The sequence below is a fragment of the Macaca nemestrina genome, chromosome 17 (assembly GCF_043159975.1).
Source record: "Macaca nemestrina isolate mMacNem1 chromosome 17, mMacNem.hap1, whole genome shotgun sequence".
In the NCBI taxonomy this organism is placed as follows: Eukaryota; Metazoa; Chordata; class Mammalia; order Primates; family Cercopithecidae; genus Macaca; species Macaca nemestrina.
In genome coordinates this window covers 5,223,698-5,246,260 of record NC_092141.1, presented here as the reverse complement: position 1 = coordinate 5,246,260, position 22,563 = coordinate 5,223,698, and the positions used below count along the sequence as shown (strand labels likewise).

The window sequence follows — 22,563 nt, the reverse complement described above, 5'->3', positions numbered from 1 at the left end:
TTTGTTTTGTCTTTTTGAGACAGAGTCTCGCTCTGTCGCCCGGGCTGGAGTGCAGTGGCCGGATCTCAGCTCACTGCAAGCTCCGCCTCCCGGGTTTACGCCATTCTCCTGCCTCAGCCTCTCGAGTAGCTGGGACTACAGGTGCCCACCACCTCGCCTGACTAGTTTTTTGTATTTTTTAGTAGAGACGGGGTTTCACCATGTTAGCCAGGATGGTCTCGATCTCCTGACCTCGTGATCCACCCGTCTCGGCCTCCCAAAGTGCTGGGATTACAGGCTTGAGCCACCGCGCCCGGCTGAGACAACACATTTGTAAGACTATGCATTGTAGCCTTTTTTGTAGTGTCAAAGAATGGAAAACATGCTGAATGTCCATCAGTGGGAAGCTGGTTAAATACATTATCCTACATCTACACAACAGAATACCCTGACACCGGGGAAAAAAATAAAGGAACCTTTAAAATAAGGTATACGGGCCAAGCGCAGTAGCTCACACCTGTAATCCCAGCACTTTGGGAGGCCAAGGCCGGCACATCATTTGAGACCAGGAGTTTGAGAATAGCCTGGCCAACATGGCAAAACCCCGTCTCTACCAAAATACAAAAATTAGCCTGGCGTGGTGGCGGGTGCCTATAATCCCGGCTACTCAGGAGGCTGAGGCATGAGAATCACTTGAACCTGGGAGGCTGGGTTTGCACTGAGCCGAGACTGTGCCACTGCACTCCAGCCTGGGTGACAGAGTGTAACTCTGTCTCAAAAATAAATAAATAAATTAATTAATTAATTAAATAAAATAAACTATGCAACTACAACTATTAGAGGCCGTGAATGTGTGCAATGTGTATAGTTCTACATAACACATGCCCGTACACGTATTATAACGTCCCCTAGGCAGCCTCTCTAGGAGAACATTTTTTTTTTTTGAGACGGAATCTCGCTGTCACCCAGGCTGCAGTGCAGTGGCGCGATCTCTGCTCACTGCAACCTCTACTCCCGGGTTCATGCCATTCACCTGTCTCAGCCTCCCTAGTAGCTGGGACTACAGGCGCCCACCACCATGCCTGGCTAATGTTTTTGTATTTTTAGTAGCAATGGGGTTTCACCATGTTAGTCAGGCTGGTCTCGAACTCCTGACCTCAGGTGATCCACCTACCTTGGCCTCCCAAAGTGCTGGGATTACAGGTGTGAGCCACCGCACCCGGCCTTAGGTAGTTTTTTATAGGAGTGTGAGAATGGACAAATACTACTATATTAATAACTCATAATGGGCCGGGCACAGTGGCTTACACCTCTAATCCCAAGACTTTGGGACGCCAAAGTGGGTGGATCACGAGGACAGAAGTTCAAGACCACTCTGGCCAACATAGTGAAACCTCATCTCTAATAAAAATACAAAAACTTAGCTGGGTGTGGTGGTGTGCGCCTGTAATCCCAGCTACTCAGGAGGCTGAGGCGGGAGAATCGCATGAACCCACGAAGCAGAGCTTGCAGTGAGCCAAGATCATGCTGTTGCACTCCAGCCCAGGTGACAGTGTGAGACTCCGTCTCAAAAAAAAAAAAAGAACTCACAATGAAGGCTGCCTCTGAGAGGGGAACTTAAGGGTGGGAAGGATGGAGAGTTACTTTTTTCTTTTCTATAACAAAATGCTGTAAACGGAGAGACTTTTCACTGTACACACCTTTTAGAACTATTAGAATGTTCTCTCTGGTGTGTATTACTTTTATAAGAACAATTAAAAACAAAACAAGAACCCCCTTCTTTGGTCTCCAGGCTTTGGCAGGTGGCATCTCTGCAAGCTCTCCAAGGAACAAACCTTCACCCCACCAGTCTCCCACTCCTTTCTGCTTTTTCTCCATCCTTGCGACCATGGTGGAAGTGGCCCAGCTCCAGGTATACAAAGGTGGCTGGAAGCCATGCTAAGAGCGTCTGTAGCCCCTCTCTCCACCTAGATGTGGCTGCGTCCCAGAAGAATCTGGCTCCTTCAGAAGGACCCCAAAGCCCCGGGTACCCAGCCCCAGACAAGACCCCAGACAAGCAGCCTGGCCTGCTGCCCACAGCTCTCTTACTCCCTCACTGTGGCTTGGGCCAGGCAAGGCAAAACCCCTCTCTTCTTTTCAGAACAGGGGTTCAGTGATCCTTGCTTGCTTAGTCCCCCAGATGGACCTGACTTTACAAAACAGAGAAGAGCCTCGTTCTGATAACCCATCACCTCTTCCAGGCAGCCCCCAGTGACCCTATCAGGCCCAGAGCACAGTGTATCTGATTTAGGGCCTGATCCTCTGCTGCTTCACACCATCGTCCAATGGGCTGGGCTGGTTCCCTGGTGGAACTGGAAGTTCATGCTTTGCTCAAACTGGCCTCTGCACCATCCCTTCATTGGTATGCACCGGTACAGCAGGGTGGCTGTCTATAGCCAGTGTCCTTTCTGACTGGTCAGTCCCTCTGCCGAATGGTTATTAATATTTTGAGTATCATTCCTGCCTCCACCTGAGCCTGACCTCTCCTGCCCTGTTCCTTCCTTCCTTTCAGCAAAGATTTATTAGGCACCTAAAACCTGGCGGCAGGCACGCGTTGGGCACTGGCATGTCCCACTCACCCCAACACGTACCCCAGGCTGTTCAGCCTCATGTCGGCCCTACTCCTCCATACCCCCCAAGTCCTGTCCATCTTTCAGGTTCCACTTTCCAAACCACCTTCTCCAGGAAACCAGTTGCAGCATAGCTCCAAGCCACATGGGTGCCTCTACCTATAACCAACCCCTTGCTGCACTGGCAACCACTGTCTTACATCGCAGTGCTTATGCCTCCTCTATTCCTTTAGTCTAGTCCTCCCAAATTATCCTTTTGAAAATAGATTCCTTTAGTTATTTTTTTTGTTTTTTTTTTTTTTTTGAGACGGAGTCTCGCTCTGTCGCCCAGGCTGGAGTGCAGTGGCGCGATCTCGGCTCACTGCAAGCTCCGCCTCCCGGGTTCACGCCATTCTCCTGCCTCAGCCTCCCGAGTAGCTGGGACTACAGGCGCCCACAACCGCGCCCGGCTAATTTTTTGTATTTTTAGTAGAGACGGGGTTTCACCGTGGTCTCGATCTCCTGACCTTGTGATCCGCCCACCTCGGCCTCCCAAAGTGCTGGGATTACAGGCGTGAGCCACCGCGCCCGGCCAGTTATTTTTATTTATTTTTTTTGTTGTTGAGACGGAGTCTCGCTCTGTCGCCCGGGCTGGAGTGCAGTGGCCGGATCTCAGCTCACTGCAAGCTCCGCCGCCCGGGTTTACGCCATTCTCCTGCCTCAGCCTCCCGTGTAGCTGGGACTACAGGCGCCCGCCACCTCGCCTGGCTAATTTTTTGTATTTTTAGTAGAGACAGGGTTTCACCGTGTTAGCCAGGATGGTCTCGATCTCCTGACCTCGTGATCCGCCCGTCTCGGCCTCCCAAAGTGCTAGGATTACAGGCTTGAGCCACCGCGCCCGGCCCCAGTTATTATTTTAAGCATGCACAGAATACAAAACTCAAATGATACAAAAGCATGCACAGTGCCTCAGTCTCTATCCCAACCAACCTCCGACTTCCCAGGCCCTCTCCCTCTCCTGAGGCTGACTGTCAAGTGGCTGGGGGGAGAAGGCAGGGATGACTAGACAACAGAGAGGAGGTGGCAGGGTGTGGACAGAAATGATGGAGGGACAAGCCAGGGACCTCAAAGGGAGCGATCAGGGACAGCATTCACTACCCTGCACCTGCTGCCTCTTTTCTAAGCATCCAGAGGCTCTCTAGGTCTCCTCGCCCGATTCCTCACTCACCTTCTTTGGAGAGAAGACGCCCACAGTTCCCCCGTCCTCCCGGACGGCCACCCCCATCTCAGCCAGCAATGCTTCTCTGTGGGCAGAGGAGAGGCAAATGTCAGTCTTACCTTCACTGCCTGTGACCTCCTTCGCTGTGGGACCTGATCTCCCTCGCGGCCTCCAACTCCTCCCAGGACCCCAGCAGTCAGGCCTCACACCTCTCCATCCTCAAGGCTTCTGTCTTGCGTAGCTTCTCCTCCCACGTCTCGTTCAGCTCAGCTATTATCTTCTCTGTCTCCTGGGAGTATAAGGGTGGGTAGGTTTCAGGATGGTCTGGGACAAGCAGACCCAGGGTAGGGACAATCTACCCTGGGGCCATGCTACTCCTAGAATTCCTTCTTTCTCAAGCTTGACTTTGGAGAAGTAAACTCCCAGGAACGCCCAGAGCCCCAGCCCTTGCCAGCTCCAGCTTCCCACCTGTAGCCTCTCCATGGCTTCCTCAGGCCCAATCTGGGGCTCTGTGTTGGGGGAGAATGACGGCTCCAGCTCCCCATTATGTGTGGTGGGTGATGAGGGTGAAACTGGAGCCGGGGGAGATGACACAGCTGGCAGGGCGCTTCCGACATTCCCTTCCTCCGCCTTCAGGCCTGGGAGGGAGACGGGAAAAAGAATGAGGCTAAGGAAAGAAGGAGCTGATGAGAGACATCCAGGAGACCAAGAGCTTCACAGAAGACCATTCTGTAAGGACTACAGAAGACCGCTGGTCAGCCTCCTACCAGGCAGGGAGTCCTCCTACTACGGCCATGACAAACGGGCACCCAGTCCCTCTGCATGAACTCCAGGGGTGGAGAGCTTGTTACTGAAGAAGGCGGCCAGTCCTTTCCACTATTACATAACTTGCACCATCAGAAAATTTTTAGGTGGGGCCAGGTGTGGTGGCTCACACTTGTAATCCTAGCACTTTGGGAGGCTGAGGTGGATGGATCACCTGAGGTCAGGAGTTCGAGACCAGCCTGGCCAACATGGTGAAGCCCCATCTCTACTAAAATACAAAAATCAGTCTGGTGTGGTGATGGGTGCCTGTAATTCCAGCTATTTGGGAGGCTGGGGGAGGAGAATCACTTAAACCCAGGAAGCGGAGGTTGCAGTGAGCTGAGACCACACCATTGCATTACAGACGGGGTTTCACCATTTGGTCAGGCTGGTCACGAACTCCTGACCTCAGGTGATCTGCCTGATCTGGCCTCCCCAAATGCTGGGATTACAGGCATGAGCCACCATGCCAGGCCAAAACCCCCATCTCTACTAAAAACACAAAAATTAGCCAGGTGTGGTGGCAGGCGCCTGTAATCCCAGGTATTCAGGAGGCTGAGGCAGGAGAATCACTTGAACCCAGGAGGCGGAGGTTGAAGTGAGCCAAGATCGAGCCACTGCACTCCAGCCTGGCGACAGAGCAAGACTCCGTCTCAAAAAATAAATTAATTAATTAAAAAGAAATTCTTGGCTGTGTTGAGCTGAAACTGGCCCCACGTCATGTGTGCTGGTGTTTCTAGTTCTGACCTCTGGGATAAAAAGTTCTTACTGCTTTCTCTTCTGCAAGACAATCCCTCAAATGTTGGAAGGCAAACATCCTAGTTACCTTCTCCTTCTCTTCCCAAGAACACTCATATTCTCTGCACTGTGCCCACAGCACCCTAACCATCTTCAATGCGATGATCTCAAGACTGAATGCAGGGCCCATTCCTGACCCAGTCAACACGGATTACACATCCTCTGACTTGGACACTGTTTCCATCAGCGAGGCTGAGAATGACATGCCAGAAAGCAGTCCACTGCAAACTGCTAAGCTATGGTCCACCTGGACTCTGGCGTTTTACAAGAACTTCTGTCAAGAAAGTTACAGTATGGCCGGGCGCGGTGGCTCAAGCCTGTAATCCCAGCACTTTGGGAGGCCGAGACGGGCGGATCACGAGGTCAGGAGATCGAGACCATCCTGGCTAACACCGTGAAACCCCGTCTCTACTAAAAATACAAAAAACTAGCCGGGCGAGGTGGCGGGCGCCTGTAGTCCCAGCTACTCCGGAGGCTGAGGCAGGAGAATGGCGTAAACCCGGGAGGTGGAGCTTGCAGTGAGCTGAGATCCGGCCACTGCACTCCAGCCCGGGCTACAGAGCAAGACTCCGTCTCAAAAAAAAAAAAAAAAAAAAAAAGAAAGTTACAGTAGCCTAGCCTCTTCTCAACAATGTACCGTTTGACCTCTAAGTCCAGATTGCCATTTTTTCCTATAACGGTCATTAGTTCCAGGAGCCTGACAGGTCCCTCTGGATCCTGACTCTCCCCGAGAGTATTAGTCCCTCCCTGTAACATCTGAAGACATACGTCCCCTCTCCACATCTGTGTCCACGTCACTGAGGACATGGAGGGTTTCATAGTGCGTGGTCCCTCCCTGGCTCCAGGACTGGGCAAAGGCAAGGGAGGGATGGGGTGGGCCAAGGGGCATCCCTGAGCTGCCCCTCTCTGGAAACTCGACCTTCCAGAGCAGAGGCTGACAGTCCCTGAGCCATCAGTAGTTCCCGCAGCCGGGCTACTTCCTCCTGCAGCTCTCTGATCAGCCGGGCATTCGGGTCCTCGTTGATGACGGCATTGCAGCGGATTTGCTTGGTGCGGTCAGCGTACCTGTGTGAGAGAAGAGAAGGGTCGGTGGGGACTGGGTGCATGGGACCCTTGCTCTGCTGTTTCTCCTTCCCTCTCTCCCAGGTCTCAAGATATTGTGGCAGGGCTCGGGCATCTCCCCCATCTCGTCTCACGAGCAGGGTCCTGAGCAGCTTGCTGAACGCTTGGCACTTTCCTATGCTGCCCCATCCCTGCCAGAGCCAGAAGCCGCACCTGAGGGTGCTGAGAGTCTCCTCGTAATTGATGTCAGCAGGGCTCAGGGCTGCAATCATTGCTGTGCGTGAGTTCCCACCTGTGAATGGAGTGCAGGGAAAAGCTTTAGCTGAAGCAGGGGCTAAGAAAAGTCAGACCGGGGCCGGGCGCGGTGGCTCAAGCCTGTAATCCCAGCACTTTGGGAGGCCGAGACGGGCAGATCACGAGGTCAGGAGATCGAGACCATCCTAGCTAACCCGGTGAAACCCCCGTCTCTACTAAAAAATACAAAAAAACTAGCCGGGCGAGGTGGCGGGCGCCTGTAGTCCCAGCTACTTGGGAGGCTGAGGCAGGAGAATGGCGTGAACCCGGGAGGTGGAGCTTGCAGTGAGCTGAGATCCGGCCACTGCACTCCAGCCTGGGTGACAGAGCGAGACTCCGTCTCAAAAAAAAAAAAAAAAGAAAAGAAAAGTCAGACCGGGTCACGGGGCTGGGGCCCACTGCCCAGGTGTGGGTCTTATAGGGTCACGGTCTGAGGTAGGGGAATCTAGTGGGGTGGAACTAACCATGACATGTGGTTGTGGTAGGGAATGAGGTCAGGGAGATACATCTGCAGGACAGTCACAGAACCATGGAAGGGGGATGAAGTGAGCAGTGCAGCAGTGGGTGTGAGATCAGGGATTGGGGATCAGGGAGGGGTCATGAGTAGCCAGGTCAGTGAGGCCCTTGGCTTGGCGGAGGGTATGGCCTTGTTCTCAGCATCAGGAAATCTTCGAAGGATGTTTCCTTTGAAGGGTCAAGGGGAGAAGTGAGACAATGGGATCTGGGATTCTCGGCATAGCAAGGGGATTTGTCAGACGTATCAAAGGAGTTTGTGGGATATGTCAGGGTCAGCAGGCAGAGAGGAAGAGGCCCTCACCCAAATTTTCCTTGAGCAGCCAGGTGAGCACAGAGTCCCTGTAGGGGATAAAATCCGACTTCCGCTTCTTTGATTGCTGGGGAATAAAAAGGTGAAGGAGTTAGGGTGGGTCACCCCCCTTTCCCAAGCCCCTTCTCTTTCCAACACCCAGGTCTCACCATATCTGCAAGGGCCGAGATCACCTTCCCTAGAGTAGTTAGGGACTTATTAATGTTGGCGCCCTCCTGGAAAAGGATAAGGAATGTGGGGGATAAGTGTGCTCTCCCAATCCGATCCATTTCCCCTTCCTACCTCCCCAGTGAGAGTCTCATGTTCCGACTGGAGACCTCCACATACGGCCCACAACACTGTGAAGCCCCTCACCTTCAGGCGCATGCCCCGGGCCCCTGAGGAGTCGGCTCGCTCACTCCCAGCAAGGTCCACCAAACTGATCTTACTGACCTGGGGTCAGAGGAAACAGGCAGGATTATAAGGTGCGGGTGGGGGATGGGGCAGGCAAATCAGGGAAGCACCCAGCAGGAATGTGGGCAGCTGGCAAGGGCTAGAGAGAGCCAGGAGGAGGCGAGGGAGGAGGCCGGGGGAAACAGAATACATGACAACAGTGAGACGGTGGTTACTCACTCAATTACAAATAGCTACAGGCCCACCGCAGGCATGGACAAGGGACACACAAGGGATCCAAGCCCTGTCCTGGGTCTCATAAGAACAGCTGGGTGCGGTGGCTCACATCTGTAATCCCAGCACTTTGGGAGGTTGAGGCGGGTGGATCACCTGAGGTCAGGAGTTCAAGACTAGCCTGGCCAACACGGCGAAACCTTGTCTCTACTAAAAATACAAAAAAATTAGCCAGGCCTGGTGGCACATGCCTGTAATCCCAGGTACTCGGGAGGCTGAGGCAGGAGAATCGCTTAAACCCAGGAGGTGGAGGGTGCAGTGAGCTGAGATCGCACCACAGCACCACTGCACTCCAACCTGGGCGACAGAGCAAGACCCTTAAAAAAAAAAAAAAAGGCCGGGCGCGGTGGCTCACGCCTGTAATCCCAGCACTTTGGGAGGCCGAGATGGGCGGATCACAAGGTCAGGAGATCGAGACCACGGTGAAACCCCGTCTCTACTAAAAAAATACAAAAAATTAGCCGGGCGAGGTGGCAGGCGCCTGTAGTCCCAGCTACTCGGGAGGCTGAGGCAGGAGAATGGCGTGAACCCGGGAGGCGGAGCTTGCAGTGAGCCGAGATCGCGCCACTGCACTCCAGCCTGGGCGACAGAGCGAGACTCCGTCTCAAAAAAAAAAAAAGACAAGCAAACAGTAGAGGGGGACAGATTGATCTGATGGGAAAACGGGGTCGGGGTGGGGCAGGGTCATGGAAGGCCTGAGGAGGCACTCAACCCAGCATGGGCAAGGAGGGCCCAAGACCTTCTACCATGTCACTGTCCCTGTTGCCAGGGGAGGTTGTGTCCAGTGCAGGGCCAGGGAGCAGTCTCACCTTCTCCGAGTCCAGCCCAGTGAGCTGGTCATGGCAGCGCTGTGTGAAGACGATGGTAAAGACGGCATGGGATCGGCTGCTGGTCTCATTCATGTTGGTGGCAGCCACAGTCCTTGGGGGCAAAGGAAGCAGTCACTGGATCCTGCCTCTCACCTTCCCAACCCTGGCCCCCTTGCCCTCTGCTCCATCAGCCTGCCTCACCGTGCTTTATTTCCACAGTCCATGAGGTCAGCAATGTCTGCATAGGAGGTCACAGCCAACTTGGACAGGTCCTGCACGTAGGGGCCCAGGATGGGATGCTCCCGGACCCGCAGAGAACCCCGACTCTTGGGGTTCAAGAGGTCTCGTACCCGCTCACAGTAGATCTCCATATAGCTCACCTGAGTGGGAAAAGCAAATGAGAAGTAACAAAACTAGCAACAACAATGACAACGAAACTTAATCTGACTCCACTGGACATGATCCAGGTGACTGCAGCTAATACACAGTGCAAAGCATTCTGCAGATGCTAGCTCAGGGACCTGTCCAACAAGCCAGGAGGTGCATCTGATCATTAGCATCTCCCAGATGAACATACGAAGCTGAAGGACAGAATCACTGCCCCAAAGTCACAGTTTGTAACCAGCAGAGCCAGGATTAGATCCCAGGCTGTCTGATTTCAGCAATGGCCCTCAGCAGCCTGAACCGCTCTCAGCCCCGCCACCAGGACCCGGGCTTACCTCCACAGAGTAGGATAGCTGAGCGCTCTGGTTCTCACTAACGCGAGAGAAGAGGTCCTCACAGAGCTGGAGGGGGACACAGGGAAATACAGAGAAGCTCCTAGTTTAGGGCACACCTAAAGTATCCAGCCACAGGCCAGGCCCAGTCCCAAGTGACCCCATTTAACCCTTGCCGCAGCCCTGAGGGAGGGGTTATTCCCATTTCACAGATGGGAAAACAACCTCAGAGAGGTTCCCATTTGCCCAAGAACACAGGCTAGCGTTCAGCCAGCCAGGGCGCAAACCCCAGGCGTCCTGACTCCCAAGCCTGTGTGCCAGGTTGCTATGCTGGACAGCCAGGGACAATTATGGTTAACTCTGTTATCGCAACTGGCGTTTCTACAGTTAACACTCTGCGATGGTACACAAGCCTGCAGGAGAACCATCCTCATAAATTATTATGAAACTAAGTAAAACAGTAATAAGTGGTAACACTGGCGCTCGAACCCAAGACTCACTGATGCCAAAACCTTGCTCTTCTCAATGAGGCTCGTTGCCTCCAATAGAGACAAAGACCCTCCCACCCCAAAGGGTTGTCCAGCTTGAGCCAACCTCTATCTCCCATCACCGGTGGCCTCAGAGCCAGGTCTCTGTTCCACAATCCTCAGACCCCGGTCCTTCCTTCCTCAGGGGACAGCTAAAGATGTTCCTGCCCTGGCTGCCCTACCAGGTCCTAGGTGTACCTGGGGCACGATGCCCTGCTGCCCTGGCTCCTGCCGCCCCATCATGGTATAGGATTTCCCAGCCCCGGTCTGCCCGTAGGCAAAGATGCACACGTTGTAGCCTTCAAAGGCGTGGAGCAGCATCTCTTCTCCAATGTCCCGATACACTTGCTGCTGAGATGCAAACTGGGGGTCCTCCGCCTAGGACAAAGCGGGGGCAGAGAAAAACAGAAGGAACCCTGGATGTCTTTATCTTTTGTGTCTGTTCCAAGAGTCTTGCTTCCAACACTGATGATTCTCCAAAGGTCCTATGTGCCCTCCCACCCTCATCATTGTCCTAATCACCCCGAGGATCCTATCCAGCCCCTGCTAGTCCTAATTACCCCAAGGGATTCTGCCTTCTTGTCATGGCCTCAATCACAGCCTAAGGGTCCTACCACCCCCATCCAGGATCATCCTCCCAATCAGCCTGAATAATCCCCTGGGGGTCCTATTTCTCAACATGTCCCCTCCCCAGGACCTAAATCCACTGTCTCTCACTGCCCTGCTCTTCCCCCAGCCCAACAACCCACCGAAGTGTGTGACCAGTAGGAGTAGTCAAAGGTGAAGCTTTTGGGGGCATCTCTGCTCTGTTTAGGATTGATGATGGCTGAGGAGCAGGAGGGGGTAAAGGAAGGAAAGTCAAGGTCAGGTACTCCCAGCCCCTGCCCATACCCCCACCAGCCCCTGGAATCCAAGCATCCCACTCCTCACCACGGCCCTGACTCATCTCTCCCCTTTAATATTCCCCACCCCCTCCAGCCACCCAAGCTAATTTTGGCTTCCTAGGACCCGCCCCCACTGAGCTGCCTCCCTGGATTGGGCAATGGAGGGCTCCAGGCCAACATTCCCCCTCCCAGAAGACTGGGAACACGGGAAAGGCCAGCCTGCCCCAGCCCCCGCCCTCACGACTAGCACCTGCTCTGTGCCCGGCACAGACCTCCTCTTAGTTTGGCCCAGCGGGACTGGCCTGTGCGGTGGGCCCGGCCCTCCCTGTCTGTGCCCAGCCAGGCCCCGGGGACTCACTCACAGGTGGTGTTGCCCTGCATGCTGACCACACACTTGGCATCCTGGCTGGTCTCACGGGCGTTAAAGGGCCGAACCCTCACTGCTACTTTCACCGAGGCACCAGCCATGGCTTCAGACACTCCTGCCCTCCTCAGCTGGAGGACAGAGAAAGGAGTGGTGGGGTCAGAGCCACTGGGGGGACCCAGACATTGCCTCCCAGCTTCTTCCCAGAACCAGTCTCTTCACATCTCCCCCAGAGCCACCCAGCCTCTCAAGGACCCAGCTCTTATTCCCCTGGCTTTCCTCCCAAATGTCACTGTCTTGAGAGACTCCCAAAGGTATTTCTGCCTCTCTCCCCAGCCATATTCCACCTTGCAGGAACCTGGGCGGTCTCCCCCAGAGTTACCTGGCGTCCTGGCTCCAGACCAGGGGGGCTGTATCAGTTCTCGCTGCCACTGGCCCTCGTAGGGGGAGCCCCATCCTACTACTGGGACCTGGCCACACCAGCTGGGGCTCTGGGAGACACCCTGGTTGTGGGGGAAGAGTTGTTAGGAGGCACCTGTGGCTCCAGAGACCTGTCTGGGGTTCCCAGGTTGGAGGGCCACGGTTAGGGGGGAATAGTACAAAACGTTATGGACAGCTGCCCCTCTGGAGTGGCAGAATGCAATGTGAATCCAAGGGCAAGGACGGTGATATTTTTATTCCTCATCACTCGCAAGTGTACTGAACGTTCAGATAGAGGAGAGAGAGAGAAAGAGGCTGGACAGAGGGCAATTCAGAGAGGGGCACATGGGCAGAGACGTGAGGGTGGCGGGAAGAGAGAGACGAGGGGTAGAGAGTCACAGACACCAAGAAAATGAGAGAAATAAGACAAAAGGCAAGCCTGAGGTCATGCTATGAAGGAAAGAATGGGAGAGGAAAGGAGAAAGAGACACAGCACAGCAAACACAAGCTGTTAAAGAGGCAGGAACTCCGGGGCCAAAGCACAAACTGGGAGCCCAGAAGAGAGATCAGAAGAAACTGCAAATGCAAAACCTGTCCTGAAATTCCCCACAGGGTCGGCAAGGGAGAATCCAGTTTCCACCTAAGGCCCACAACCTCCACACGCCAGGCCGGTAGTGCGGATGGGCAAAGTCCAAGGACAGTAGATAGGGCCCAGGACTGGGATCCACAGGGCCAGCTGTGTGGGCTTTAAGCCCCTTGCCCAGCCCCCAGCACTTCCTCCTCAGGATCCAGGACAATGGGCAGGGGAGGGTGGGGTCATCCTGTAGCCATCAGACCAACCCTCGGGGCTCCACCCTTGGGGTGCCCAGAAATACCTGTGTTTGAGGGTAGAGGGTCCCTGGGGCCTCCCTGAAAGGGAGAAAGAAAAGCAAAAGGAAGCCGGCTGGCCAGTGCCAGCCCCAGCCTGGGGCTAGTGCTATGGCGTCCACTGCCCTGGGGAAGGTGCCAGGCTGGAGCCCAGGAATGTGGGTGATCGGGTGCCCACACCCTGTGAGGAGAGGCTGAGCAGCCCACGCCCACGGACAACAGGGAGGAGAACCACGAAGAGGAATAAGGGATGCTAAGCCCCCTCCTGTGACCCCAGTGGGCCCCAAACTCCTGTCACACTGGGCGTCCCCCTCACCAGCCTTCCTGGGCAGAGCATGGGAGGGTGAGGGGCTGGTCTGTCCCAGGACAGGAAGGGAGTAGCTGGAATCACAGAAGCTGGCTCAGGAAGAACAGCCCTGACCCCCTAGACCCTGACCAGGGGAGGGAAGGACACCGGTGGGGACAAGCCATGGTGACGCCGTTGCTGCAGCTAATGGGACAGGGAATGGGGTGGCATGGCTGGGGGCCAGCAGGGTAAGGGAACAGAGGTAGGGACAGGGGTCAGCCGGTGCAGCTGTGAAGGAGCCGTGGGGTACAAGGAGGATACTGGGCGGCTGGGTGGGGCCGCCCGGCCCGAAAGGGAGTCTTGGGCCACCTGCACCTTGCCCACCCGGCAGTTCTCACACATGTCCCCGCCCGGCCTCTCTGGGCGGCCATGCGGACCGGTCCTCCTGTCTAGCCCTAAGCCGGCGGCCGCCCGGGCCTGGCACCTCTCTGCGCCTCCGCGGAACAAACAGCACATGATCCCGGCTCTCGAGCCTAGATCGCGCCGCCGGACCCCGGCTCCCCGCCCCCCAACCCGGCACATTCCTCCGCGGGCGTCCCTTCCCTCCCCCTTGCCCAGCCCTCACCTCGGCTCGGCGGGGCTCCCGGAGTGGCTCGGCGGAGAAGGACAAGCTTTCCGGGAAGCGTGAGGCGGCGGCGGGAAGGATCGGGGGCCGGTTCGGAGCTGCCCCCGCCCCTCGCCGGGTCCCCGGGCGGCGGGCGGCGGACTCGCGCCCCGGGGGCGGCAGCAGTAGCGGCGCCAGCGGCCGGCGCCCGCCCGGGCAGCGCGAGCTGGGGCGGGAGCGAGGGGCGGGGGACGCGCGGGCGCGCGCGGAGAGGCGGGCGCGCGCCGTCCTGGGAAGGAGCCGGGAGCGACCCGGGCTACTCTTGTTAAAGGGGCAACGCTCCCGGCCTGTGGGGCCCAGCGTCCAGGGACGCGGGGACCGAGCTGCGGACGCAGAAGGGCGAGCAGACGCCGCAACCCAGGAGGGTTGCAGAAGCCTGAGGAGCAGGGAAACGTCGGGGGCTGACCCGCGGGGGCACCCAGGCCCCGGCCCAGCTCATGTCGCCGCCGTTGGAGGCGCGTCCAGGGGGCGGAGCCTCCTACCGAGGCCCGCCCAGAAGGCGGCTCCGCTCAGGCCCCGCCCCCAGGCGAGCACCGCCCGCCGGCTCCTCCCGCGGCTCGAATCGCCGTCTCTCTCCTCCCCGCCCCGCCGAGTTCTAGAATTCGCCGCGCAGCTGCTTCAGGTGCTGGGGCCAAGTGCGGCCGGCCGTGGCGCGGCTACTCGGGTGCTCTATCCCCGCCTGGCCCTCAAGTTCGGCCGCCCCGGACGCCGCCTCAGGCCCAAACAACCCCTTCAGGCCCGGGTGCCGCCTAAGGCCGGAGCTGCCCCCTCAGACGCGGGGCTCCCCTCAGGCCCCAGCCTGCCGCTCAGCCTGGGCCCACCACCCCAGGGCCCCTCTCGGGGGACGCAGCCCCCAGGCTGGGCTGCCCGGAAGGTCCGGCCACGCCCGGTCCACCTGTCGAGGGTCCCGGTCGCCCTTTCAGGCGCCCGCCGCGCTCTCCGGCCCGGCGCTTCCCTCCAGCGGGGCTCCAGGCTCCAGGCAGCCCCTCAGCCCCAGCCTGACTCTCGGGTCCTCATCCACCCTTGCAGGCCCGGGCTGTGGCTACCCCGAAGTCAACTGTGGAGGATCCTTCCTGGCTTCCTTCAGCTCCATCCTGCCCTTGGATCTAGGTCACCCGCTTGGGCCCCACTTATCTGAGGCCGGAATGCCCCGCCGCTCCCGCTGACCCCCCCGCCCCCCGCGTTCTGCTGACCCCCCTCCGAGTCAGGACATCCCCTTTAGACCCCACTTTAGGCCCTTTCAGCTCAACTCCAACCTTTGACCTCTCTCTGCCTTTGACCTCACCTGCTTTCTCAGCCCATCCCTACTTCCCTTGCATAAATGCTAGTTCACCCCTACAGTTCTAGCTTGCTGCTTCTGTCCTTCAGGAGCCTACAGGCACTGTCTCCTAACTTATCTAGTTTTTGTTTTGTTTTGTTTTGTTTTTTTGAGACGGATTCTTGCTCTGTTGCCCAGGCTGGAGTTCAGTGGCGCGACCTCGGCTCATGGCAACCTCCGCCTCCTGGGTTCAAGCAATTATCCTGACTCAGCCTTCTGAATAGCTGGGATTACAGGTGCACACCACCACACCCGGCTAATTTTTATAATTTTAGTAGAGACAGGGTTTCACTGTGTTGGTCAGGCTGGTCTCAAACTCCTGACCTCAAGTGATCCGCCCACCTTGGCCTCCCAAAGTACTGGGATTACAGTCTTGAGCCACCGCGCCTGGCTTTTTTGTTTTTTCTTCTTCTTCTTAGAGACAGGGTTTCACTCTGACGCCCAGGCTGGAGTGCAGTGGTGCGATCTCACCTCACAGCAGCCTTGACCTCCCGGGGCTCAGATGATACTCCCACCTCAGCCTCCCAGATACAAGCGCACACCACCACACTGGGCTAAATTTTTTTGTATTTTTGTAGAGAGGGGGTTTTGCCATGTTACCCAGGCTGTTCTCAAACTCCTGGGCTCAAGTGATCCACCCACTTCCACCTCCCAAATCGCTGGGATTACAGGCGTGAGCCACCGTCCCCAGCCTTAACTGCCCTTTCTCCCCACCCCAACTGGCCTTCAGGTCATCTTTGGCTGTCCCTCATTTTAGCTATATGCAACTGACCTCCCTGCTTACCTTCCTATCCACAGGCATTCCCAACTGCCCCCTCCTTCCCTGTCACCAGTTGACCATTATGTCCACACCTAACTTTTAAAAATTTATTTACTTTTTTTTTTTTTTTTTTTTTGAGACGGAGTCTCTGCTGCCCGGGCTGGAGTGCAGTGGCCGGATCTCAGCTCACTGCAAGCTCCGCCTCCCGGGTTCACGCCATTCTCCTGCCTCAGCCTCCCGAGTAGCTGGGACTACAGGCGCCCGCCACCTCGCCCGGCTAGTTTTTTGTGTTTTTTAGTAGAGACGGGGTTTCACCGTGTTAGCCAGGATGGTCTCGATCTCCTGACCTCGTGATCCACCCGTCTCGGCCTCCCAAAGTGCTGGGATTACAGGCTTGAGCCACCGCGTCCGGCCTAAAAATTTATTTACTTTTGAGACAGAGTTTCACTCTTGTTGCCCAGGCTGGAGTGTAATGGCATGATCTCTACTCACCACAACCTCTGCCTCCCCAATTCAAGCGATTCTCCTGCCTCAGCCTCCTGAGTAGCTGGAATTACAGACACCCACCACCACCCAGCTAATTTTTGTATTTTTTAGTAGAGAGAGGGTTTCTCCATGTTGGTCAGACTGGTCTCGAACTCCCAACCTCAGGTGATCCACCCGCCTCGGCCTCCCAGAGTGCTGGGATTACAGGCATGAGCCACCACACCCGGCCAACTTTTTTTTTTTAAATAGAGATGATGTCTCTCTGTGTTGCCCAGGCTGGTCTCCAACTCCTGAGGTCAGGCAATTCTCACGCCCCGGCCCCTCAAAGTGCTGGGATTACAGGTGTGAGCCACAGCGCCCAGTCCACACACTTAACTTTCTTTTTTTTTTTTTTTTTTTTTTTGAGACGGAGTCTGGCTCTGTCGCCCATTCTGGAGTGCAGTGGCGCGATCTCGGCTCACTGCAAGCTCCGCCTCCCGGGTTCACGCCATTCTCCTGCCTCAGCCTCCAGAGTAGCTGGGACTACAGGCGCCCGCCACCACGCCCGGCAAATGTTTTGTATTTTGTAGTAGAGATGGGGTTTCACCGTGTTAGCCAGGATGGTCTCGATCTCCTGACCTCGTGATCCACCCGCCTCGGCCTCCCAAAGTGCTGGGATTACAGGCGTGAGCCACCGCGCCCGGCCTCACACACTTAACTTTCACTAACCACTCATAGTTGATTCATTGAGAACCCTCAATTCTGTCACTTCTCTTACCCCCAAATGCCTCCGCCCCATCCAATCTCCACTGTCATTATTTTTCAATTTCATTGTTCCATATTGCCAGTTGTCACTTAACTGCCATCTGTAAATTGGTTTTTTTTTTTTTTTTTTTTGAGACGGAGTCTCGCTCTGTTGCCCAGGCTGGAGTGCAGTGGCGCGATCTCGGCTCACTGCAAGCTCCGCCTCCCGGGTTCACGCCATTCTCCTGCCTCAGCCTCCCGAGTAGCTGGGACTACAGACGCCCACAACCGCGCCCGGCTAATTTTTTGTATTTTTAGTAGAGACGGGGTTTCACCGTGGTGTCGATCTCCTGACCTTGTGATCCGCCCGCCTCGGCCTCCCAAAGTGCTGGGATTACAGGCGTGAGCCACCGCGCCCGGCCCATGTAAATTTGACTTATTTTGCACATTTAGCTTCAGAAGATTTGCTTTCTCCTTTATCTTTTTACCATATCCACTTTTCCTGTGCTGTCTTCAACCTAATGTTCAATTAATAGTCCAGCACTACAAATACCTTTTTCTTTTCTTTTTTCTTTTTTTTTTGAGACAGAGTCTTTCTCTGTTGCCAGACTGGAGTGCACTGGTGCAATTTCAGCTCACTGCAACTTCCTACTCCCTGGTTCAAACGATTCTTCTGCCTCAGCCTCCCGAGTAGCTGGGATTAGAGGCATGTGCCACCATGCCCAGCTAATTTTGTATTTTTAGTAGAGATGGGGTTTCTCCATGTTGGTCAGACTGGTCTCGAACTCCTGACCTCAGGTGATCCGCCTACCTTGGCCTCCCAAAGGGCTGGGATTACAGGCGTAAGCCACCGTGCCCAGCCGCTACAAATACTTTTTAAGCTCTCTCTTTTTTTCAGCATCCATATGTTCTTTTTCCAGTCTCTAGATCTGCTACTGGTCTCATCCCTACAGACATTATATGAATGAATGTCTTTTTTTTTTTTTTGAGATGGAGTCTTGCTCTGTACCCCAGGCTAGAGTGCAGTGGCATGATCTCAGCTCACTGCAACCTCCGCCTCCCAGGTTCAAGCGATTCTTCTGCCTCAGCCTTGTGGGTAGCTGGGATTACAGGCGCACACCACCACGCCCTACTAATTTTTGTATTTTTAGTAGAGATAGAGTTTCACCATATTGGCCGGGCTGGTCTCGAACTCCTGACCTCATGATCTGCCTGCCTTGGCCTCCCAAAGTGCTGGGATTACAGGTGTGAGCCACCATGCCCAGCTGGAATGAATGACTTCTTTTCCATTATCCTCCCAGCACCAAAAAGGAAACTAGCTACCCAGCCCAGTCCAGTCATGCAGGTGCAGGATGATGGAGGCAACCTCATCCCCTTTGCCAAGTGAGTCCTCCCACTGGGTGGGGAGCATGGGGAGGGGATGGAGGGAATATTGCATGCCTGGGTCCTTCCCTAAGAGGATTAGGAAATAAAGAACAGGAAATGCAATGCCTGGTCTCAGGGGATTGATGATTCATTAATTTATTCAACAAATAGTTTGAACACTACAGTGTTCCAGGGACTGTATTAGGCACTGGGGATTCAGCAATTAGCAGGATAGAGGTCCTGCTCTTGTAGAGCTTACATTCTAGAGAGGGGAACACATTCTAGAATGTGTAAACAAATAAAATTTCAGCTAATGACGGGTACTATTTAAAACATAAAACACAGGGCCAGGTGTGGTGGCTGACTCCTGTAATCCCAGCACTTTGGGAGGCCGAGGTGGGCGGATCACCTGAGATCAGGAGTTCAAGACCAGCCTGGCCAACATGGCAAAACCCCATCTCTACTAGAAATACAAAAATTAGCCAGGCACGGTGGTGCTCTCCTGTAATCCCAGCTACTCGGGAGGCTGAGGCACGAGAATCGCTTGAACCTGGGAGGCGGAGGTTGCCGTGAGCCAAGATCGTGCTATTGCACTCCAGCCTGGGCGACAAAAGCGAAACGCCATCTCAAATAAATAAATAAATAAAATTATGAATTTTTTTGTGAATTTTTTTTTCTTTGTGAGACGGAGTCTCGCTCCGTCCCCCAGGCTGGAGTGCAGTGGCGCCATCTTGGCTCACTGCAAGCTCCGCCTCCCGGGTTCCCACCATTCTCCTGCCTCAGCCTCCTGAGTAGCTGGAACTACAGGCACCTGCCACCGTGCCCAGCTAATTTTTTGTATTTTTAATAGAGACGGGGTTTCACCATGGTCTCTATCTCCTGACCTTGTGATCCGCCCGCCTCGGCCTCCCAAAGTGCTGGGATTACAGGCGTGAGCCACCGCACCTGGCCTTTTTTTCTTTTTTGAGACGGAGTTTCTCCCTTGTCGCCCAGGCTGGAGTACCATGGCGTGATCTTGGCTCACTGCAACCTCCACCCTCTGGCAGGATTCTCCTGCCTCAGCCTCCCAAGTAGCTGAGATTACAGGTGCCTGCCACCACGCCTGGCTAATTTTTTGTAATTTTAGTAGAGACGGGGTTTCAACATGTTGGCCAGGCTGATCTCGGACTTCAGACCTCAAGTGATCCACTCACACTGGCCTCCCAAAGTGTTGGGATTACAGGCGTGAGCCATCACGCCCGGCCAGTGTTCGTGTACTTTATGTGTGGCCCAAGACAATTTTTCTTCTTCCAATGTGGCCCAGGAAGCCAAAAGATTGGATATCCCTGGTATAGAGCTTAGACTCAGTGAGATCTGAGGGTCAAACTACAGCCAATCTCCACCCTCAACCCAGCTTCAATTTCCTTTCAAGGCAGAGGCCTTACCACCTTCTTCAGCTAAAGTGGTTAAGAGAGGACACGGGGCCGGGCGCAGTGGCTCACGCCTGTAATCCCAGCACTTTGGGAGGCCGAGGCGGGCGGATCACAAGGTCAGGAGATCGAGACCACGGTGAAACCCCGTCTCTACTAAAAATACAAAAAAAAAAAAAAAATTAGCCGGGCGCGGTTGTGGGCGCCTGTAGTCCCAGCTACTCGGGAGGCTGAGGCAGGAGAATGGCGTGAACCCGGGAGGCGGAGCTTGCAGTGAGCCGAGATCGCGCCACTGCACTCCAGCCTGGGTGACAGAGCGAGACTCCGTCTCAAAAAAAAAAAAAAAAAAAAAAGAGAGGACACGGCGTGAGGGAACCTGGGCAGCTTTATAGTCCCATGGAAAGATGGCCCTTGAATCCTTCGGGTGAGTAGATTGCTGTAAGGGAAGAGCCAGACCTGAGCCTACCTTGTCCTCCCCTCAGGTGTTCCAGGGTGGTCAGCCGATCTCCACCACCAAGGTTGCCTTCCCAGAGCCTCAGACTCATGCCCCAGCGTTATGGAGATGTCTTCTGGAAGAACCTCAGTCAAAGGCCCAGGTGAGTAGAGGAGAAAATGGATACCAGCTGGATGTGGTCTTAACTGGATTAAACTACCATAAACCCATATAGCAATAGGCCCTAGTCTGGGGTTAATTTCCCACTGGCTGGTGGACATTGTAGCTCCTAATGACAGAAAGGAGGTTGGGAGAGACTATTAAACAAGCAATATGGATGGACGTGTCCTCTCTGCACTTATAGCCCCCTTTTTGTTCTTCACAGCCTCACTTGGCTGGAGGAGCAGCACATTCCACCCATGCTGGTAAGACAGGCCCTCTGCCTTCAACAGTTCTCTGTTAAAATTGCACCCACTGCTGTCCTGTCCCAAGCTCTCCTCATCACCGCTTCCCTATGGTATTCCCCAACCAGTGCACTTCCTTTCTATGAATCAGTCATCATGTTTTCGAGATATCACAGGGGTCTTCCTAAGACCCCGGACTCCCTACCTAGTTCAATCCAAGCTCCCTTGAGAGAGCCAGTTCTTTTTTCTAGCTCTTTTTCCCCATTCTCTGGCACAGAGAGCCACTGGTTGCTCCCAGCTTGGTCTGTATCCTCCTGAGCAGCTCCCACCCCCTGAAATGCTTTGGAGAAGAAAGAAGAGGAGGCCATGTTTGGAAAGAATGCAGCAGCAGGGGCTTGGGGGTGTCCCCGCCCGGGTGAGGGCTGTCACTTACCACCTGGAGGACCTAAGAAGGCGTCAGAGCATCATCAATGAGTAAGGAAGGGAGACATCTAGGTTCTGGCAGTCATGCAGGATTTGGGGGCAGAACAGTTTGAGCTAAGGAAGGGGTTGAGAGCTTTGAGGGGAGGTTTGAGGGGAGCTTTGAGGGGAGACTGCTTGGGAGGAAGCTGTGGGCTTTGGTGTGATTGAAACAGATTTCTGTAATATGAAAAAGAGGAGGGAATTGCGGTAAGGAGGATGAGCCACTTGAGCTGGAAGGAGTAGAAACTGGATCACTGAAGACAGGAAAGCAAACCATAGAACTGGAGGACAATGGGGAGGCTGGGGTCGCCTCTGGGTTCCTAGACAATATGCTTCAGTCTGAGGGTAGCAGAAAATTGGGAGTGGAGAGTTAGAGGTCAAATGACAACTCCCTGGAGTCCCAGCAGGAAGTATTTCAGAACAGAAAGGTGAAGAATGGAGACAGGAAGCCTGGCCTCCAGGTACTTCTCTCCTCAGCCTAAAGTCTCCACAGACTGAAGAAGGCCCAGTGGGGCAGTTCTGGGGCTGCATCTGAGCCAGTGGTGCTTGGCGAAGAGGGCTGTGGATTTCCCAGCACCAATGAATACCCTGATCTGGAAGAGGAGAGGGCAACCTATCCACAGGAAGAGAACAGTTTTCTCACTCCTGGCAGGGCCCAGGTATTGTTGGAGTGGAACTGGGTGGAGTGAGAGGGAGTGACATGGGTTTCTGGTCTTGCATGGAGATGCAGTAGAAGCTGAGAGCCAGGTTGGAGAGCTGGATTTGAGAGGAACAAAAATAACGTAGCTGAGAGCCAGAGACTTTGAGGTACCTAAGCTTGGGTACTAGGAAATCTGGAAAAAAAGACCTACTTTTCCATTCTCTTTTTCAATTTCTCTCATCTTTACAGCTGCTTTGGTCTCCCTGGAGTCCCCTGGGTCAGGAGGCGGCTTGTGCCTCCAGGCAGCTGCACTCTCTGGCCTCCTTCAGCACTGTCACAGCCAGGAGGAACCCCCTTCACAATCCCTGGGGGATGCAGTTGGCAGCGTCTGAAGAGTAAAGAGAAACCACTGATGCCGAGATACTGGTGGTGCCCCAGGAACCCAAGACTAGTTCCATCACTAGAGTCACCCCCATTGCTGACATGAAGGCGTTTCCCCTTCCTTAGCCTCTCCAACTGCCTTTCCCATCCTCTGAACTAGGCATTAACAGCCCCCCTGGGCTCCCAAATCAACCCACCGCTCTCACAGGAGCACCCCAAGTCCTGTTTTCCTCCAGGCCCCGCCCCTGGCCTTGTGTTCTCTCTGCTCTGTTATTAAAAAGCAAGCAAGCGGAGCCCGAGTTGTCTTTCTTCTTGGGATGCAGCGATGGAGAGGCCAATGGGGAAGGTGGGCTCCTTTCGCTTTCTCGAGGACTCAGCTACAATGAAGTCGGGCTGGGTCCCCAAATTC

General features: G+C 54.9%; 2 protein-coding genes across 6 annotated transcripts in view; one reads left to right on the top strand and one right to left on the bottom strand.

The window, feature by feature from the left end:
• The window catches only part of LOC105472535 (kinesin family member 1C), a 28,371-nt gene extending 14,502 nt beyond the window's left edge, over positions 1–13,869 (bottom strand). The window contains exons 1-16 of the mRNA XM_071082209.1: positions 13,735–13,869; positions 11,919–12,039; positions 11,535–11,667; positions 11,038–11,114; positions 10,487–10,666; positions 9,765–9,830; positions 9,247–9,425; positions 9,046–9,157; positions 7,925–8,002; positions 7,720–7,785; positions 7,562–7,637; positions 6,664–6,742; positions 6,308–6,453; positions 4,255–4,424; positions 3,996–4,075; positions 3,796–3,871 (exon numbers count right to left, since the gene is read on the bottom strand). Of these exons, the coding sequence (XP_070938310.1) occupies positions 3,796–3,871; positions 3,996–4,075; positions 4,255–4,424; positions 6,308–6,453; positions 6,664–6,742; positions 7,562–7,637; positions 7,720–7,785; positions 7,925–8,002; positions 9,046–9,157; positions 9,247–9,425; positions 9,765–9,830; positions 10,487–10,666; positions 11,038–11,114; positions 11,535–11,640 (1,491 nt within the window). The 5' untranslated portion in view covers positions 11,641–11,667; positions 11,919–12,039; positions 13,735–13,869. The remainder of the gene's footprint in view (positions 1–3,795; positions 3,872–3,995; positions 4,076–4,254; positions 4,425–6,307; positions 6,454–6,663; positions 6,743–7,561; positions 7,638–7,719; positions 7,786–7,924; positions 8,003–9,045; positions 9,158–9,246; positions 9,426–9,764; positions 9,831–10,486; positions 10,667–11,037; positions 11,115–11,534; positions 11,668–11,918; positions 12,040–13,734) is intronic.
• A 392-nt stretch (positions 13,870–14,261) lies between these two features.
• LOC105472490 (inhibitor of CDK, cyclin A1 interacting protein 1) lies at positions 14,262–22,447 on the top strand. 5 transcript variants are annotated; one of them, XM_024790103.2, is made up of 7 exons: positions 14,262–14,395; positions 18,362–18,443; positions 20,317–20,430; positions 20,653–20,692; positions 20,994–21,145; positions 21,627–21,792; positions 22,023–22,447. In XM_024790103.2, the coding sequence occupies exons 2-7, from the start codon at positions 18,400–18,402 to the stop codon at positions 22,170–22,172; spliced, it is 666 nt and encodes a 221-aa protein (XP_024645871.2). In that variant the 5' UTR covers positions 14,262–14,395; positions 18,362–18,399; the 3' UTR covers positions 22,173–22,447. The 5 variants fall into 5 exon arrangements, with proteins under 5 accessions (XP_024645871.2, XP_011724071.1, XP_070938311.1 ...); XM_011725769.2 differs by having other exon boundaries at positions 20,949–21,145; XM_011725789.3 differs by lacking the exon at positions 14,262–14,395 and adding an exon at positions 14,437–14,883.
• The last annotated feature ends 116 nt before the right edge of the window (positions 22,448–22,563 follow it).

What these genes read in the sequence shown, in the direction of transcription:
- LOC105472490 (XM_011725769.2), top strand. Translation starts at nt 18,400, where the DNA reads ATGCAGGTGCAGGATGATGGAGGCAACCTCATCCCCTTTGCCAA. An exon ending in AACCTCATCCCCTTTGCCAA is followed by an intron (nt 18,444 to 20,316) that starts GTGAGTCCTCCC and finishes TCCTCCCCTCAG; the next exon opens with GTGTTCCAGGGTGGTCAGCC. An exon ending in CGTCAGAGCATCATCAATGA is followed by an intron (nt 21,146 to 21,626) that starts GTAAGGAAGGGA and finishes AAGTCTCCACAG; the next exon opens with ACTGAAGAAGGCCCAGTGGG.